The sequence below is a fragment of the Notechis scutatus genome, chromosome 3 (genome assembly GCF_049901735.1).
Source record: "Notechis scutatus isolate UNSWTSFEM ecotype Mainland chromosome 3, rNotScu1.2, whole genome shotgun sequence".
NCBI lineage: Eukaryota > Metazoa > Chordata > Lepidosauria > Squamata > Elapidae > Notechis > Notechis scutatus.
The window spans coordinates 35,079,675-35,098,286 of record NC_142011.1 but is presented as its reverse complement, the minus strand read 5'-3'; the positions used below and the strand labels follow the sequence as shown (position 1 = coordinate 35,098,286).

General features: G+C 39.4%; 1 protein-coding gene across 5 annotated transcripts in view; it reads left to right on the top strand.

The window, feature by feature from the left end:
• The first annotated feature begins 2,775 nt into the window (after positions 1-2,775).
• Positions 2,776-18,612, top strand: part of PHF20 (PHD finger protein 20) — a 40,994-nt gene continuing 25,157 nt past the window's right edge. For 2 of the 5 annotated variants that reach the window (XM_026685230.2, XM_087959480.1), the window contains exons 1-4: positions 2,776-2,913; positions 9,734-9,836; positions 13,570-13,680; positions 16,866-17,037. In XM_026685230.2, coding sequence (XP_026541015.1) covers positions 9,739-9,836; positions 13,570-13,680; positions 16,866-17,037 — 381 coding nt within the window. In that variant the 5' untranslated portion in view covers positions 2,776-2,913; positions 9,734-9,738. Of the gene's footprint in view, positions 2,914-9,733; positions 9,837-13,569; positions 13,681-16,865; positions 17,038-17,300; positions 17,392-18,612 lie in introns of all 5 variants that reach the window. The other 3 variants (XM_087959483.1, XM_087959484.1, XM_087959481.1) reach the window with 3 other exon arrangements.

Here is an 18,612-nt window from a genome sequence, read left to right as displayed (position 1 = left end):
CAGATTCATTTATTTGTAAATGTAGATCCATTGTCCCCAAATTGGTACCCTTTAGATATGTTGAACTACAACTCCTATTTCCAATGTGCCTTGGCCATAATAGCTTGGAAATCTATACATTATCATCCTACACTGCTGAAGGGCAAAAATCAGATAAAGTTGTTTTATGTTCACTTTACTATGACTAAACCAGTATTCATATTATTCTGGATTAGTATACTCTTACCTGCAAGGTTGGATCCAAGTATATCAGATCAGTCATCTGAACATTTCACCATGATTAAGATTACTTTCAAGCTCTTTTTAGTGCTAGTATTGGTATTTCTTTGTTTCTACTCATAACAGGAGCTCATTTGTTGCCATATGCAAAGTAACCCTTATACAATATAAATATAAAGAAATGTTTTCTTGCTTTCAGCTTCATGTTTATAGTATTTACTTAAATGTATGAATATATCACTGAAGCTGACCCAGTAACTCTTCTGTAATCAACCATCAAAAATTGATCCAAATGACAGAATCTCTGGCAGAATCTCTTATAACCATTCATTTGGTGATCATTTCATGTTACAATGGCACTGAAAAATTGACTTATGACCATTTTTCACACACAACCATTGCAGCATCCCCATGGTCACATTGCAGCATCCCCATGGTCACATTGCAGCATCCCCATGATCAAAATTCAGATACTTTGCAACTGAGTCATAATATTTGTGATGGTTTCAGTGTCCTGGTGGTACGCTATCATCTTTTGCCACTTTCTGACAGGCAAAGTCAAATTCGTTTAACTGTTACTAACTTAACAAGTGCAATTATTCACTAACAGTTGTGGCAAGAAAGGTCATAAAATGGGGCAAAACTCACTTAACTCTCTCTCTTAGCAACAGAAATGTTGGGCTCAATTGTGGGTTGTAAGTCAAGGATATCGGTACAGGTTTGGATACTTCAATTTCATCTCTAGTGGAAGCAAAAGAAAAGGCGGTAATAAAATAAAATCTCGCAACTTGAAATTGCTTGCTTAAAGCAAGGACTATTGGGCCACCCATACTGGGGTAGTACATATTTCATAATGGAAATCATTCCTGAGAAGATCTGTTGCTTGGTCTATGCCTCACAAATCTTCAAGGAGTCAGACCTTCAACAGACACTATAAATGTCTGAACAGATGTTCTTTTGGAAAAGCATTGGCTGATCTAGCTCAGTCCTGCACGCTGAATGGCTTTAAAGGTAATGACTACAACTTTGTATTGGTCCTGGAAGCCTGCTGTAACCAATTCAGCAACTTCAAAACTAGGTAGGGGTTAAGCCCTATCAGCAATTATGACACTGCTTGCTGTACAAATTGGAGTTTCCAAGTCATCTCCGAAAGTACCCCCACATAGATCATTGAATGAAGTGATGATTAACTTGCTAATACATCCTGATCAAAGTAGACGAGTTGTAACTAGTCAAAGTTGGACAGTCCCCTGGTTGCAGCTTCCTTCTGTTTTAATAGAAACTAACAATCCAAGAGATCCCAAGTCACTAACTTTTCCAGTGTTGTATGACCCATCAAGAAGTAAGTACAGTACAGGACTTCTCTGATGTTTACTGACAAACAGTTCCAACTTGGAATGGTTTAATCTGAGCTGCCTTTGCCCCATCAGGAAGGATCCTTAGAGCCTCCAGGAACTGATTCAGAAGATCTTAGACTACAGATTTTAATGCCAGCTTTGCTTAGTGCATGCTTGGGGATTTTTCTTGGTAGTGGGCTAGGTATATGAAATTGTATTCGTTAAAAATGTAAGGCAAATTTCAAAGAAGCACATGCCTCAAAATTGTCACTTACTACCGTTTTTTAAATATCCGCAGGTTTCTGAGCAAGAATAAACGGTTATGTAGTAAGAGCACAACCTAATGCGAATAGTAATAACGTACAAGCAGCTTTGACAAGTGTCATTAGCTATTAATTATAGTGGGAGGGGCAGCTGCCCCAAGTCTCACGCGTGAAGGAAAACAGCAGTATCTCCAATAAGTATGTTGATTCGTTCGTGATTTAGTGTTATATCGAACATAATCAAGAGGATCGAATCCCCCCCCCACCCCATTATTTCGGATTTCTTCTAGTTTGTGAGCTTTCGATTTTGATGAGATATACGGGAGTATACGTAAGGCTTAACCCACCCACTCATTTCTTGACGATCCTTACTAAACGTGATCCTACGAAGCTACCATGCGTGGGGTTAATTCGCAGCCCAGCATTTCCTCCAATGCTAAGACTAACGTCTCAGGGCGAAGCCATGCCGAACCTGGTTACTGAAGATTCTTTTAAGCAGCTAAAAGATACCAAGAACTAAATCTGCACTCCGAACACGTGATTTCATATTACACCACGATATCCTTTTTTCCCGGTTTCTTTCTTTGCAGGCTTTCAAATAGCGCGTAATTTTTTTGTGGAAGAAAACGGTCCCTGCTCCGTCCGATAACGTTAATACTTCGTATACTAGACTCAAGAGCAGTGCGGTGCTGTTGTAGATGCTCGTGGATAAAGACGGCTAGACAGCCGAGCGTTTCAGTTTCTGAACATCTGCAACACACTCGGGGTCCAGCGACAGAGACCGCGCGGGATCGGCGATCTCATTCGTCCACCGCAAAGGTTCCGAATGCGAGAGATTGTGAGCAAAGCCGCCTCTCAAGCTGCGCCTCTCCACGATCCCGCCCGACAGCAAAAGCCACGTCCCCGCCCGCTCCTCCCACCGAAGACCCTCCCTCTCCTCCCCCCTCACGGCGATCGGACTAGCGGCACTGCAGCCGTGGCGGCCATTTTGTGGCACTGCTGCGTCGTCGGCGGTTGTTTGGTTTCGGTAACAGGAGCTCGCGGGAAGAAACAGCTTCCACGCTCACGCCTTTTTTTTCCGTGCGAAGAACCCGGTAAGATACACGACGCTTCTTAGGCGACTCCCGGCAAAAAGCATCCGGAGGAAACCCGGCAGGGGAACACCAAGGGCTCCCGCCACGGCCTCACAAAGGCGGAGAGGGGCGGGGACCGGCCGGGAGTCTATAAGAGACTCCCGGGGTTCTGGTGGCTGATTTTTTGCTCAGCGCGGAGCCCGGCGACGCACCGTATAGGCGAAAGGTTCCTGGGCTGCCGGGTTCTCTGAAGCCTTTTTTAAGGGGGCTGGCCCTGGGGCCTGGCGTACCGGCCCCTCCGGCTCGTAGCGCCCGCGTGGGCTTGGCGAGCGGAGGCCTCGCGAGTTCTTGCCTGGGAGGCGGGAGGTGTTGCCGGCCGCACCATGCTTTCCGCTTTGCCTCTCCGAGTCGGAGTCGGAGGATGATGCCCGGGCCCTTGTCCGAGGCAGAATGCCAAGGCGTAAGCGCGCTCTCTTCCTGCCTGAAAGAAGTGCTGTTTTTTTGTTTTCCCTGGGCTACTTTTGTGACCTTGATCACCGGGAGGTGCTGCGTTCGCTTTTTCAATCTGAACGTCTGGCTTCAATTGGGCCGCAAAGCCGCATCGATGTTTAAACGGCATGAAAAGTTATACTTTTTGTGTATGACAAGCCCTGGCGCGCGTGGTTGCCTTTTCATTCAGTCTCCTGATTTCAGGGACCGCCTCCAGATAACGTTTTTCAAAAATAGCCTTTTTTTAGTTAGCGGTCTCAGTAATTGACATCACTGTGCTGTGATATGTCTTTCAAAATTGCTTTTCCGAAATCAACTGTTAGGATAATGGATAAGTGCTGACGAATCGCTGGGACTTGGGAGCGCTTATTATTAACTTGACAGACATGATGGGTGTTGCAGTTATATAACATTACTTTCTGCTAATTTGCTTGCCCTCCGGGTTCTTATTATTGAAGAGGTCAGTCCTCTGAAGGGTTGTACCAATCAGACATTGCAAGGTTTTTTTTGAATTTACCGAATGTCTGCATGGTATTCTATGATTTTTTTTAAAAAAAAATTACCTTTATGGGAGAACAACCTGATTTTTTCCTGCTTTTACATAGGCATCTTGATAGCTTGATAGATTTATTTTTCACAGAATTGGGTTTAATTGGTCTGACAAAGAAATCAATTAAACATTCATTCTTAGGGGAATCAGAATAATTCATTTTTCAAGTTTCTGAAGTTACTTAGAGATGTTGGTAGAACAAAATAGTTGAACTATGTTTACTTTTCTGTCATTATTAAGGGTGATTATTACTAGATCTTTCATATTTCAAACAGTAATGGAGTAATGGCATGGCAACAGTGGAGTCTGAAATACTTTAAATCAAAGGGATTTCTTTTGGGGTAATGCATATTAATGCAGTATTTTTTCAGAAATTTTGCCTTTAACATTTTTTTAAAATAATAAATTCTTATTATGATGTTTTTTCATCACTTTGTCTCATTCACCAGTAATGAAACTTTTGAAAATGTACCATACTTCTACTTCATTCCAAAGTATAATACTTTCGCTGCAGCATATGCCACTTAGAAAAACAGTTCTCAAAGTGTGGCCAAAGTGATAATTGTGGCACAGTTTGCCATACAATCTTTTGCTGCCTTCCTGATGTGCTGTGTATCTACTGCTTATAAGTACATGTGTCATAATTGTTTGCAGACTGACCTCTGTTGGTCCAAGCCAGAACTAACTCCACAGGCTACATTTGGTTTTGAAAACTAGTCCTGCCCACTTCCCAGTTCTTAATAACAATAGCACTTAGATTTATATACACTTCACAGTTTTTTATAGCCCTCTCTAAGTGGTTTACAGAATCAGCATATTGCCCTCCCCCTCTCTCCGATAATCTAGGTCTTCATTTTACCGACCTCAGAAGGATGGAAGACTGAGTAAACCTTGAGACTGATGAGATTTGAACTCTCAAATTGCAGTCAGTCAGCAGAAGTAGCCTGCAGTACTTTCATTCTAACCACTGCGCCACCATGGCTCTGTATGCAAGAGAAAGGCAAAATTATTAAATGCCATTGACTTTTGTTGTTCTTTTGTTTGTTCTGTTTTTTTCTTGACTGTGGTTTATGTGGGTGTATTGTTTTTATCATTACATGATTTATGGTGTTTTTATCTGTTAATTTGCCAGCGTTATACATTTGAGATGTGCAGCCATATAAATAAAAAATAAAATATAAATGTAGTTTAGCTTTTGTCTTAGCCTCATTAACTTTTGGATTTTGTTTGGCATATCCTTATTTGAACTAAAATCTTTAAGTATAGACTGTAAGGGAAACTATTAATTTTTTAAAAGTACACATTTCTGGTTTGATTATGTTGAATCTGATAAATCAATCAGAACCCCCACATTCAAAAATACTGCCTTTCTAGGTATATATTTTCCATCTTTTTAAAAATTAAACAGCAAGGCAAACATTATTTTAAAATATTGAATTAAAAACTAAAAGAAAAAATGTAAATAAACATGTATTAATACATTTAAAATCTTTGAATTTCATTGTACTTTCTCAATATTTTTATCAAGTACATTTGTACAACCTGAAATAAACTGTTAGAACAATATTGTTACTATAGATATATAATCAAATTTAAATAAACCAATCTGTAATTGAAGAGTTTTTCAAAGCCTTCCTTTAATGTTTCAGCTAAAAGCAATTGCCGAAATTTTAAATACATTGCACCAAAGAAAGAGTACTTAAATATTCAAGTTTGTTGAGATAAGAAATTGAATATATTTCTTATGTTGTAACAATGTAAGTGCCTTAAGAAACATTGTCAATGGCAGGAGTCCTAGGAACATTTGTTGAGTAATTTGACCAAAAGGAATGGATAATCAGCATTTCTATCAGAACTGATTCTAAGTATTTTATAATTCTACCAACCCAATCCTGTGAGTTAAAATTTATGTAATGTGATTTTAGTGGTATGAGATGTTTTGCTGATCTTTGGATGATTTTCCAGATCAATATTTGATGATTTTATACATAAATTTCTTCTGAAATTCATTACATTCGGATCCCAAACAATCCTCCCAGAATTGATTTTTTTTAATATTATGCACAATGGGATTCTTTAAATAGTTTTGTCTCACTTATTTTGGCCATGTCATGCAGGGAAATTCACTGGAGAAAGCAATTTATGCTAGGAAGAGTTAGCAATAAAAGGAGACCAGCTCTGCAAAGAACACTAGATAGCTGAACGGTATCAAAGCTGACAGAGCATAGAAAACTCAAAGAAACAGTGCAAGATTAGAAGATGTAGAGAGAGCTGGCATTATGAAATTGCCAAGACTGACACAGCTGAACAGATAACATCATCCTCTTAATTAAAGAGTTTTATGTAATATTGAAATGATCTGTTGAATTTTAGTAAGAAAAAATTATACCATTCCTTAAGTCAAGCCAATTTAAAGATTTGGGAACAGTTCTTACAAAGGATTGGTATGAGCTAAATAAATATGTTGATGATGAGCAGTATGTGATTAAACTAATGATTGTTGCCACGACAAGACTTGTATTTAAAATAATTACTGTTCCAAAACTTCTGCTTCTACCGTTTCCCTGAAAATACCTATCCATAAAATAAGACATAGCATGCCTTTTATGTTTGTGAGTAATGTAAGCCCTACCCCCCTAAGTAAGTCCTATTTAGGAGCCTGCACAGCCATCTGGCTGCCCATTCTATCTGGATGCTTGTGGTGCTGTAGCCATGAGGCGAGGCAGGATGGTCGTCGAGCTACCCCACACATCCCGCACCTGCTTATCTCAGGACCCTGCAGCCAGGCCATCCCAACCCGACACCTGCCTTGCAGCAGCAGCAGCAGCAACCATGTGCAGCGGGAGCCCACATGGCCACCGGTCCATTTTTTCTGCTTGCTCATGGCCACAATGGAGCAGAAGGCTGAGTGGTGTGATGGCGCCATGGCTTCCAGGCAAGGCAGGTGTCGGAGCATGGATGCCCTGGCTATGAGGGCCCTAAAGTAAGCTGGTGCATGGGGCAGCTCTACCTGCCTCACCTTGTGACCACAGTACTGGCATTGCTTGGCATCCTGCTCTGTTGTGGCTGTGAGCAAGCAGAAGTGGGCAGGCAGACATGCAGGGTCCTGCTGGACAGGGCTGCTGATGACCAGGTCACAAGGTGAGGCAAGTATCGGGGCTTGGGTGGCCTGGCTGCAGGGTCCCTCAGGTAAGCCTGTGCGAGGCAGCTCCATATTCCCCTGCCTTGCAGCAGCAGTCCTGGCACACCACAAGCAAGCAGGTGCCTCAAGTACATTGGGGGCGGGGGCGGGAACAAGTGACCCCCCAAAATAAGCCCTAGTGTTTATTTTGTTACCCAAAAGAATATAAGATCCAGTCTTATTTTCAGGAAAACACGGGTAGTTCCTTTGCCTGGTTTCATAATACAGGCAGTCCTCATTTAACACAGTATTGGGACCCAAATTTCCTTTGTTAAGCAACACTGTCAAAATGGTGATGTCATGGGCCTGTGCCATTTAGCTATGTCAATTAAGCACTTTCAGTTGCCATTGTTAACTGAAGCCCCCTGCCATGAAGATAAGCAGTGAAGGTTGCAAATTATGATTACATGACCACAAAACAGTGCAATGTCATAGTTGCGAGTTAATTGCTATGTGGCTGGATTGTGGTCCTGTGACTGCAGAAACATAACCAGTTATAAGTATCACACATTCAACATTGTCATAAATTCAGTCACTGAACAAGTGATTATTAAGCAAATCTACCTATATGCAAATAATTTCCTTTGAATTTTCATATGACAAAGATGTATATGTACTTTATTTGAAACATTGATATCTTACAATTAAGGGAATTAATTCATTTTTAAAATTAAAAAAAATGGGCATGCTAATTCATATATCATTGGATTACCTATCAGGGTAATTCTAACCTGTATCGTTAAGAAATGCTGTCTGCTTCTCAACTCCATGTTTCAAAATTTTGGAAGCTTGAAAAAAATGGAAACAACTTTCAGAAAAGTATTGCCAGCATAAATGAGAAGTTAGGGGGAAAAGAATGAAAATAATTTTTTAACTTAAGAAGTAGTACCTCTTTTGGCTGTACAGGATATTAGTAAAGATGGAGTGTGACATGGCATTATTTAGCCATGTTTCTTTCCTGGAAATGTGTTTTTAGTACAGTATAAAAGTCATCCAGTTGCAAAGATCAAAAGTATCAGACATTCATTGCTGCTTTTTGGATTAACCAATCAAATCAAATGACCACTGCCATTCAGAATTGCAGGGGATGAACTGGATGAACTTACAATTGTTCTTGATGCTATGGCATGTTTTACTATTCCTACTATACTAGTAGTAGGAATTGAAGAGCTACCATTGTGTGTGTGTGTGTGTGTGTGTTAATCTTTTTCCTGGAAAGCTGATTTGGAAACATTCATTGTCTGCTAGGATGAATTTCAAGAGAGCATTAAGGCATACGCAGTACCAGTCTAAATTTAAAAAGATTCCTGTAATGACTACAAGTAGTCCTTAACTTAACAACATTTTCATTAATAATGGCCTCAGAAAGGGTGGTTTATGGCTTGTAAATGTTTTGTAAAGTTTATAACATTTCTAATCATCATAAAATGTTTCCTACCCCAGCTTGTGATCTCAATCTGGGTGCTTAGTAACCTGTTTATACTTATTGTTTATACTGGTTGCCAGGCACCCCACTATCATGTGTCAATCATTTGCTGTCTTCTCTGCCAGCTTCCTCAGAAATTCAACAGGGAAGGTTGCAAGCTATGGGGGGCTGGTTGAAAGAGCACCCTGTTGAAGGGTTTCAGTCCCATGCTTGAAATGCTTTGGCAGAAGCTCTTTCATCCAGCCCCTAGAGATGAGAGGGAGCTAAAACCCAAGCAGGATTTTGCAGAAAGACAGCACACTAATGTATGGAACACTGGGAGCCTCAAAGATAAGGGGAGGCCCTGGAAAGCCCAGCACAAATTGTGTGAGAAGGTCTCCCCACTCAGGGGCTGAAAATATTGCTTGGGTTTTGAGCCGAGCCTCCCAGGGTCTTCCCCAACGCCCTGAGGCACCCTGAACTCTTTACCTGGGACTTCACTTAATGACCTGTGTAATCACTTAACATCTGCAACCAAGAATACCAAGAGTCTGGTCATTGAATGAAGCAGTCACATGATGTCTCACTTAATAACTTCACTTAATGACCAAGATTCTGGCCCAATTGTGGTAATAGGTTGGGGATTGGCTTCAGTGATTGAAATTCACACTTCTTGCCTCTGATACAATAAAGAAAATAAGATATTCTTGACTATTAATAACGTTTTCAATATCATAAAAAATGTATTGGGTAGAGATTTTTAGAGGAAAGATTGAATACTCACAGCACCTTTTGAGCTATATAAGTACAGCATATTTCAGTGGTAGTTAATAGTTTTTAAGATAAGTTTGGTAGAGGAGAGTGTGCTAAATTATGATTTAATACATAGGAGTAAATTGTTCATAGCATGCATATTATTAGAACTATATGACCTGAATATGTAGTTTTCTCTTTTCAGTGTACTTACTAAATCATTTTCTCACTCATCTGAGAAAAATTACTTTTGTGACAATATCAGGGAGGATAGTTTTATTTATCAAATTTTTATAGCTGCCCATCTCCCCAAAAACAATTCTTGGCAGTACAGACTTTAAAAGTTAATTTTTTAGCATATTCTATACATGCTATCTACAGTAAACACTGTCCCATGTATTTGCTTGTCCTTTATTTATAACAGTTTGTACAGATGTTCTTTCATGTTTTTTCATCCATTCAGTTTGAATGCTTATATGGGCCTATGGTCTGTTACATTCCTCTGGTGAGGTGACATTGTCTCCCTGGCAGCTATTTCTGCAGTGGCACTCAGAGCCATGGCTGAGGTAAGTGAGCTTACTGCAAGCCATGGTACCAGTTTATGATTAAGTTAAGAGCGATTTAACACTAATTTCAGCCTGATTGGGTTGAACAGCATGTTGAACTTAACCTTGGTGTAGGCTTAGCATTCGATGGAAACAAAACCATTTGGAAAAAGAAAAGTTTATTGAAACCAAACTCTATTTGTACAATTGTTTAGAAATAGAAGGTAATTTTTATGGAGATAGCAAGGATTACTTCAAAATGAATTTTAGCTTTTAATCCCCTAGGTAAATCTGTTTTCTAGATCTATAAAGAATAGTAAGAAGAGTAATATGTACAGTGTGCTCAAAAAGGGAAATAATTACATTGCTCTACTTTCATTAGACGGTCTGTACTAGAAGGGATAATTTTAATCTATATAGTAAAAGACTTACCTAATAAACATAATAACAAGGCCTCTGGATTCTCGGAATCTCAGAAGGGCATAAAACATTGCTTTAAAGAAAATCTTTATCCTACAACTTCAACTTTCAGAATAGAGAATAGAATATAGAATAACTGAGTTGGAAGGGACCTTGGAGATCTTCTAGTCCACAGGTGTCAAACTTGCAGCATCACATTGCCATCACATGATGTTTCATGACATTTTTCCCATTCGTGGAGCTGGGGTAGGCATGGCCTGTGCATGACGCTCTGCCCATGGGCTGCCAGTTTGACATTCCTGCTCTAGTCCAAACCGCTGCTCATACAGGAGACCCTATAGGCTTTAACCTTAGCTACCGATCTATAGCAGTAAAAGAAATATTGTGCTGTTTATAAAACTGCAGGTTTTAATCAAGTCATGCAATTTATCTGTGGTTATATTAAAACCATCAGTACTCTACAATATACCAAAAATTATGCCAGTTAAAGCTGTTGTGTAATATTCTCATGAAAGATTTTGTACTGATGTGGTTTCAGTTTGTAGTTTTATTCTAATTAGAAATGATCAAATTCTGATCAGGAGCTTAGTTTATGATATTTAAAATAGCATTTTAAAGCTATTTTATAATTTGAGTTGTACATAAAACTAAGAACTGTAAAGTTGATGAAACTGTAGGGATAATTGTATATTCCTTTAGAGAAACTTGCAAACTTTTAAATAAGTAAGTTCCATTATATGAAATATAATGCAGTGGGTTACAGTGTTTTCAGTCTTACATTTTGTAAACCATTTCATGCCCCAAATTAACAATATGACTATCCTAAATATTTAGAAGCTTGACCAAAATCGAAAGTTGGAATCTGTTGCTCAGACAGTTTGTTGACCATTAGATGACTTAAATACAGTAGATTTATGAAACTAGTGGCAAAAGCACATTGATTGTTGATTATGTGTCATCAAGTCAGTGTTGATCATAAAGATATCCTGCAGATCTTATCATCACTGTAATTTTAAATGCAAACACATACCAATGTTACATGTAATGAATACTTCCTGGCACCTTAAAACTCAGTAATAAGCTTTAGGGTATTAAGTTTTCTCCTAGAACATCACAGAGTATTGAGAAGTTATGCTGTACTTTGTAAATTATAATTCTCTATATCATGTATATATTATTGCAAATTATAGCAATACTATATGCAACTACTGAATGGAAGCCACTTGAAATAGTTATTACCTATAATAGCTATTCCATGTGGCACATATTATTTGTCAGTGCTATTTAATTATGCTTAATCCCTACAGCTATACAGGCATAAAACATTCAGAAAAGTAATAGATGGAGCAAGTAAAGATACATAGAATGGATCAATTTGTATCAACACTATGCTAAATTATCTTCCCAGACATGAAATGCTTATACACTGCTCAAAAAAATAAAGGGAACACAAAAATAAGACATCCTAGATCTGAATGAATGAAATATTCTTATTAAATACTTTGTTCATTACATAGTTGAATGTGCTGACAACAAAATCACACAAAAATTATCAATGGAATTCAAATTTAGCAACCCATGGAGGTCTGGATTTGGAGTTACACTCAAAATTAAAATTGAAAAAAACACTACAGGCTGATCCAACCTTGATGTAATGTCCTTAAAACAAGTCAAAATGAGGCTCAGTAGTGTGTGTGGCCTCCACGTGCCTGTATGAACTCCCTGCAACGCCTGGGCATGCTCCTGATGAGGTGGCGGATGGTCTCCTGAGGGATCTCCTCCCACACCTGGACTAAAGCATCCCCCAACTCCTGGACAGTGTGGTGCAACGTGGCATTGGTGGATGGAGCAAGACATGATGTCCCAGATGTGCTCAATTGGATTCAGGTCTGGGGAACGGGCGGGCCAGTCCATAGCATCAATGCCTTCGTCTTGCAGGAACTGCTGACACACTCCAGCCACATGAGGTCTAGCATTGTCTTGCATTCGGAGGAACCCAGGGCCAACCGCACCAGCATATGGTCTCACAAGGGGTCTGAGGATCTCATCTCGGTACCTAATGGCACTCAGGCTACCTCTGGCGAGCACATGGAGGGCTGTGCGGCCCCCTAAAGAAATGCCACCCCACACCATTACTGACCCACTGCCAAACCGGTCATGATGGAGGATGTTGCAGGCAGCAGAACGTTCTCCACAGCGTCTCCAGACCCTATCACCTCTGTCACATGTACTCAGTGTGAACCTGCTTTCATCTGTGTAGAGCACAGGGCGCCAGTGGCGAATTTGCCAATCTTGGTGTTCTCTGGCAAATGCCAAACGTCCTGCACGGTGTTGGGGTGTAAGCACAACCCCCACCCGTGGACGTTGTGCCATCATACCACCCTCATGGAGTCTGTTTCTGACCATTTGAGCAGCCACATGCACATTTGTGGCCCGTTGGAGGTCATTTTGCAGGGCTCTGGCAGTGCTCCTCCTGTTCCTCCTTGCACAAAGGCGGAGGTAGCGGTCCTGATGCTGGGTTGTTGCCCTCCTACGGCCTCCTCCATGTCTCCCCACTGACCTGTCTCCTGGTAGCGCCTCCATACGCTGACAGACACAGCAAACCTTGCCATAGCTCGCTTTGATGTGCCATCCTGGATGAGCTGCACTACCTGAGCCACTTGTGTGGGTTGTAGACTCCATCTCATGCTACCACTAGAGTGAAAGCACAGCCAGCATTCAAAAGTGACCAAACCATCACCCAGAAAACATAGGAACTGAGAAGTGGTCTCTGGTCACCACCTGCAGAACCACTCCTTTATTGGGGATGTCTTGCTAACTGCCTATGCTTTCCACCTGTTGTCTATTCCATTTGCACAACAGCATGTGAAATTGATTGTCAATCAGTGTTGCTACCTAAGTGGACAGTTTGATTTCACAGAAGTGTGATTGACTTGGAGTTACATTGTGTTGTTTAAGTGTTCCCTTTATTTTTTTGAGCAGTGTAATAAATAATGGCCTAAGAATTACTTGCAGAAGATCAAGATAATTTAATTCCAAGCAGTCTGTATTTTAACCTGATTCATACACACAGAAGACACAAGTCTTGAGATGGATCTTCTTGTATAATAAGTTTGACATGGGCTGTCACAGTTCAGTTTTAATAAGGTTTGAGATGAAGACTATACAAATACGGTCTTCACTTGAGAAGACTATATAACATGTGCTCTTAACATAATGCTACAGATTGTTTTTATTTGAAACATGGATTGTGAATTATTTTAATTAGCTAGATAGTTTATCAAAAAGAGCATAACTCTAGTTCTGGTGATTGATGTTTAATTGCATTTTTCAGGGGAATAAAAGCAACGGCTTATAACAAAATGAAAAAGCATCCACCAAACAGAAGAGGTATCAACTTTGAAGTGGGAGCCCAGTTGGAAGCCCGAGACAGATTAAAAAACTGGTATTTCTTATTTCATGATCAAACTTGGATGCATTTTTTGTAATGCTGTCATACTGTGTTGTAAACAAGGAATCAAAGCAACAAGTGTTCCAATTCAGATCCATTTGTGATTTAGCTCTTTATGTATTTAGCTTGTTTGGCTTTATTCCAATAACATGCAAGGATATAATTTACCTGAATGTGCTATCTGTATTCATGTGGAAAAACCTTTAAATTATTAAGCTGATTTAATAACCAATATAATGTCATGGTGACATTTGTCCAAGCTTTAATATACTGAACAAAAAAGAATTCTACATTTCTATTGGTATTTACAACAAATTATATAAAGAGAATTTTTTAAAAAAAATTGGTTTGCTTTAGATGTAATGATGGCTTGGAGTGAAAATTAGTAGTGGGCTTCAATATGCACTACTTCCCTTCTCTTCCATGGCACACCTGGTTTAAGAGGCTTTTGGGATTTAATAAAACATGGATTTCAGGATATCTAAATTAAAGAGAAACTGATTTAAGCACTACATATATCAGGATTACTAATTAGAATCCTGGATTTGGACATTACACTAATCATGGGTGGTTGGTTCTGAGAATTGCCCCAAGATGCTCCTATAGGATTAAATTTATGAAATAGTTTGTTGATTTTCATTGGAATACAAGAAATAGGTATAGTAAACTATAATATTTAATACATCACTCTTCAGTTATACCATCATCTTTCCAGCTTTGGTTTGCAATCAGATAATTATGAGCATAGTTCTCAACTGCTGAAAACTTGCACATCTTTGCTTCAAACTATTTTAGTGCAAGGTAGTGCAACTTTTTTCTCAGATGACATTTGCCTTTTGAATAGCAAGTTGGAAACCATATTTTAAAATGGACTGAACCAAAGTTAAAAAATAAGCATATTTTGAATTAAATATAAATTAATTGAATGTAATTAATATTATTCCTTTCCATATATTTAATAATATTACCTTTTTGTTATATTAAAATATTTGAAAGGGATTTAATATAGTTTAGTCAAGGATTGAAGGGCTGCATGTCATAGGTTGTGCACATACAAGGAGTTGTAAGTGAATATTAACTTACCCTTAGACCAGTGGTCCCCAACCTTTCTGGCTTTGTGAACCAGCGGGGGGGGGGGGGAACAGTATGGTTCTGTGAGAGCGGCCAGTATGCCTTCCTGCTATTTGTGCGAATGGAGCTTTGTACATGAGCGGAAGTACATGCCACTCGCATGAAGGGAGCTGTACACATGCGCTTGCCCAGCATTTTGTGGCCCAGTTCCAAACTGGCTGCGGTCCGATAGTGGGACGCAGCCCTGGGGTTGGGGACCCCTGCTTTAGACTCATCTGCTTTATTTTTTTAAATTTTTTCCATATGACTCTGAGGATTGGTTAACCTCTATTTTTATCAGTTAATGGATTTTCTATAGCTTTAATTAATCTGAGTTCTATTCATTCAATTTCTATAGCCACTCATCTCCATCAGTGACGCTCTGTTTATATACAGTAGCTTGTCCTGTCAGTATTGGTGGGAGTGTTGTTTTCTCCTTGGTAGTTTCTTGATTAGATCGTTGTTTACTGCTTGCGGAATTATCAGGGAGAAAGCAACACACCCATCAATACTGACAGGGCAAGCTATTGTATATAAACAGAGCAAACCCCGTTCCCTTCTAATACTCAAGATGTTATCTAGTCAGGTAATGAAATGTTTGCGAACAACCAACTAAACTAAGCTCAGAAAGCACCAAAGAGACTATAGTTAACCTTGAGATGCATATATTCTCTTCTAATGGTTTGTAAATACGTTGAACAGTGTGTGGGTGTGTATAATATATATATTCTAATATATGTATTAGAAGCTATTAAATAAACAATTCAAGTAACATGTACAAGTAAATATGAATTATTAGAAGGAAAATGTCAATGTCAGTGTTTGTTAGGCAAACCATAATTTACATAACCCAATCATTTCCAGCATTGTGCCTTTCTAGACACAATTCTATTCAGCAATTATTCGATTGGATTTCTTTAAAAGGGGTAGACTTTTACAAGTATCAGCTTACACAGATTCTGGACTTTTTCTGATTCATATATAAATTGAATACTTTACAATTAAAGCAAAATAGTTTGCAAGAAAAGCAAGTAGTCTTTGACTATTGACACATTTGAGCCTGGAATCTTATGTGATTGAGCAAAGCAGTTGTTAAGCGAGGTGATCACTTACTCAATGACTGCAATTGTGGCTGTTCCAGTTGCATGCATTAAATGATTGTGTGGATCGTTAAGTGGAGGATGGGTCGCTCAGGCGATATTGGAAGCCCACAGGCTACGGTGCCCATTGGCACGTTGAAAGCTGTTACAGGCCAGGAGGCCCCATTGGCTACCACTGCATGCAGTAAGCTGCCAGGAGGCCTGGCCTGGGAACCAGACAGCCCAATGGCATATGGAAATCTGCCAGGCTGGCTACAGGGCCCAGCAGCATGTATAAATTGCTTCATTTACCTTTGCATTTTGCTCCCAGACAATGTGAGACAAACTTCCTACAGAGGCTGCCTCGCACCATTCTGCAAACAGGTAGCACTCTTGCAATTGTTCAGAGGGCTCCTTTTCCAAATTGTGCAGTTTAGAGAAGGAGTGTTCCAAATGATCGCAATAGTGGTACCAGCTTTCCATGGTGTAGTATCAGTCCTAAGCCTCCCAGACCATGGCTTATTTCCATAGCCGATGGGCGTTGTAGTAGTCAGTCTGGGTCTCCTGCCTGTAACAGACTTCCAGGCACTGATGGACCATGTAGTGGCCAGTTTGGGCTTCCCAAGTGTGGTGGGATGGGGACTAGGTATGTTTTGCCACCCCTGCTAGGATTTCAACTGGAAAATGAAAAACATTTATTTCTTCAGAATAATGTGAAGAAATTGTCATGAACAAGATAAAAATTTTTTTCACAGATTGATAATCCTCTTAGGGTTAATAAGATATTGCAGGTCCCATTGGGTAGGAAGCTTAACTTGGTGGGTCCTAACTAACAGACCTTTTTTGTTGAAGCTACCACGTATATGTGAGATGAGCGGTCATATAAAAATGTTTGAATAAATGTGTAAGGATATACTGTTTAATGTGTATTTTCAGTTTTACTCAAATATATTTGGCAAAAAATACTTTACATTAACTTTGTTTATATAGGTATCCAGCTCACATTGAAGAAATTGATTATGAAGAAGGAAAGGTGCTTATCCATTTTAAACGTTGGAATCACCGCTATGATGAATGGTTTTGCTGGGACAGTCCTTATTTACGTCCTTTAGAAAAAATACAATTAAGGAAAGAAGGATTGCATGGGGAAGAAGGATCTTCAGTAAGTAAAAACATTGGTCTAGTAGCAGAATTACATGTCCACATAAATTATATAATTTAGAAATTAGAGGAACTTAACACAATTGCCAGTTTTGCTTTTTTTATTGAACAAATAAGATAAAAATGTACAGATAGTCCTCGGCTTATGGTGACAGTGGAATCAGAATTTTTGTTGCTAAGCAATATGGTCTAAAATGTGGCTGCATCACTTAGTATTGATAATTCTGCAGTACTAGTTACTGTTGTTAACTGAATTTGTTGCAGTTGCTGGGTGAGGCAGCTTCCTACCAGCTTCCCACAATCAAAACAAATGGAGAAGCCAGCAGGAAGTTGCAAGTCTCAGACCAGCAGGCAGGTAAGTGGCTGCTGCTGTGAGAGATGGGATTTAAGGGGTGTGGGAGTATGGTAAAGATGTGAGGGGATGTATGAGAGATATCATGCATGTTGGAGAGGATGCATGAGGTTGCAGCGTGGATCAGGAAGGGGACCATTTGGGTTAAAGAGGATGCACAGGGGAGAAGTGTAGGTTGGGAAGGATTTGTGGGGGTGCCTGAGGAGAGCCATATGCATTGGGAAAGAGATGAAGGGGTGCTATGTGGGTCAGGGAGGATGCATTAGAAGTGCTACATCAGTTGGGGAGGGTAGATGGTGTGTGTGAAAGGTAATGATTAGGGAAGGTGCACAGATGTGTGTGAAAAGAGCCACAGGGGGAAGGGTTGTACAATTGATGGGCATGAGCTCAGAGAGACTTCCTCACTGTGGAAGACTTAACACATGTCCACCTGCAACCTTCCCTGCCTGCTTTCCCATTGACATTTTGGGGAAGCCAGCAGGGAAAATTTCAAATGACAACAGCCTAATTGCTGTAGGCTTAGTAAACAGTCTTAAGTGCAAATGGGTTCCCGGGTTCCCAGATTGCGATCATGTGACTGTGGGGATGTTGCAGCTGCATAACTTTGGAGACCTGTCATAAGTCCCTTTGTTCAGCACAGTTCTAATTGAACAGTCACTGAACAAATGGTTATAAATCGAGGACTACCTGCAAAGGAAAATAAACCAAGAAGAAATGAGAAGCTTTAAACTTAAACACAGATTTATTTTGCTTAATTATAACTATAAATAGTATAATAAAGAATGTTGACTTGGTTTCTATTAATAAGGCTAGTTTCTAATGAAAAGCTAATGAATAAAATGTATTGACTTTCATTTAGGGCTTCCATCATAATATTTTGCTACTGAAAGTCAATTTTTCATAAAACCGTATAGATAGTTACTCTGATGAATTTAATTTAGGTTAGCTTCTGATTAACTTAAAACAGAGTAGCAATGTTCAGTTTTCAAATATTTGTGCCATTTCATAGCAATTTGTTAATTTTGATTATTTTAATTAGATCAAGCACAATCTTTGTTATGAGATGCTATGATTATTTTCTTAATAAGCTGCATAACATGTTTATAATGCAATAGAAAATAATTATATTCTGCTGTTGACATTAGTTTGTAACTATAGACTCATTTTAAAATTACAATGCAATAGCATATTTATTTTATATAACTTAGAATGATAAATGCTTCC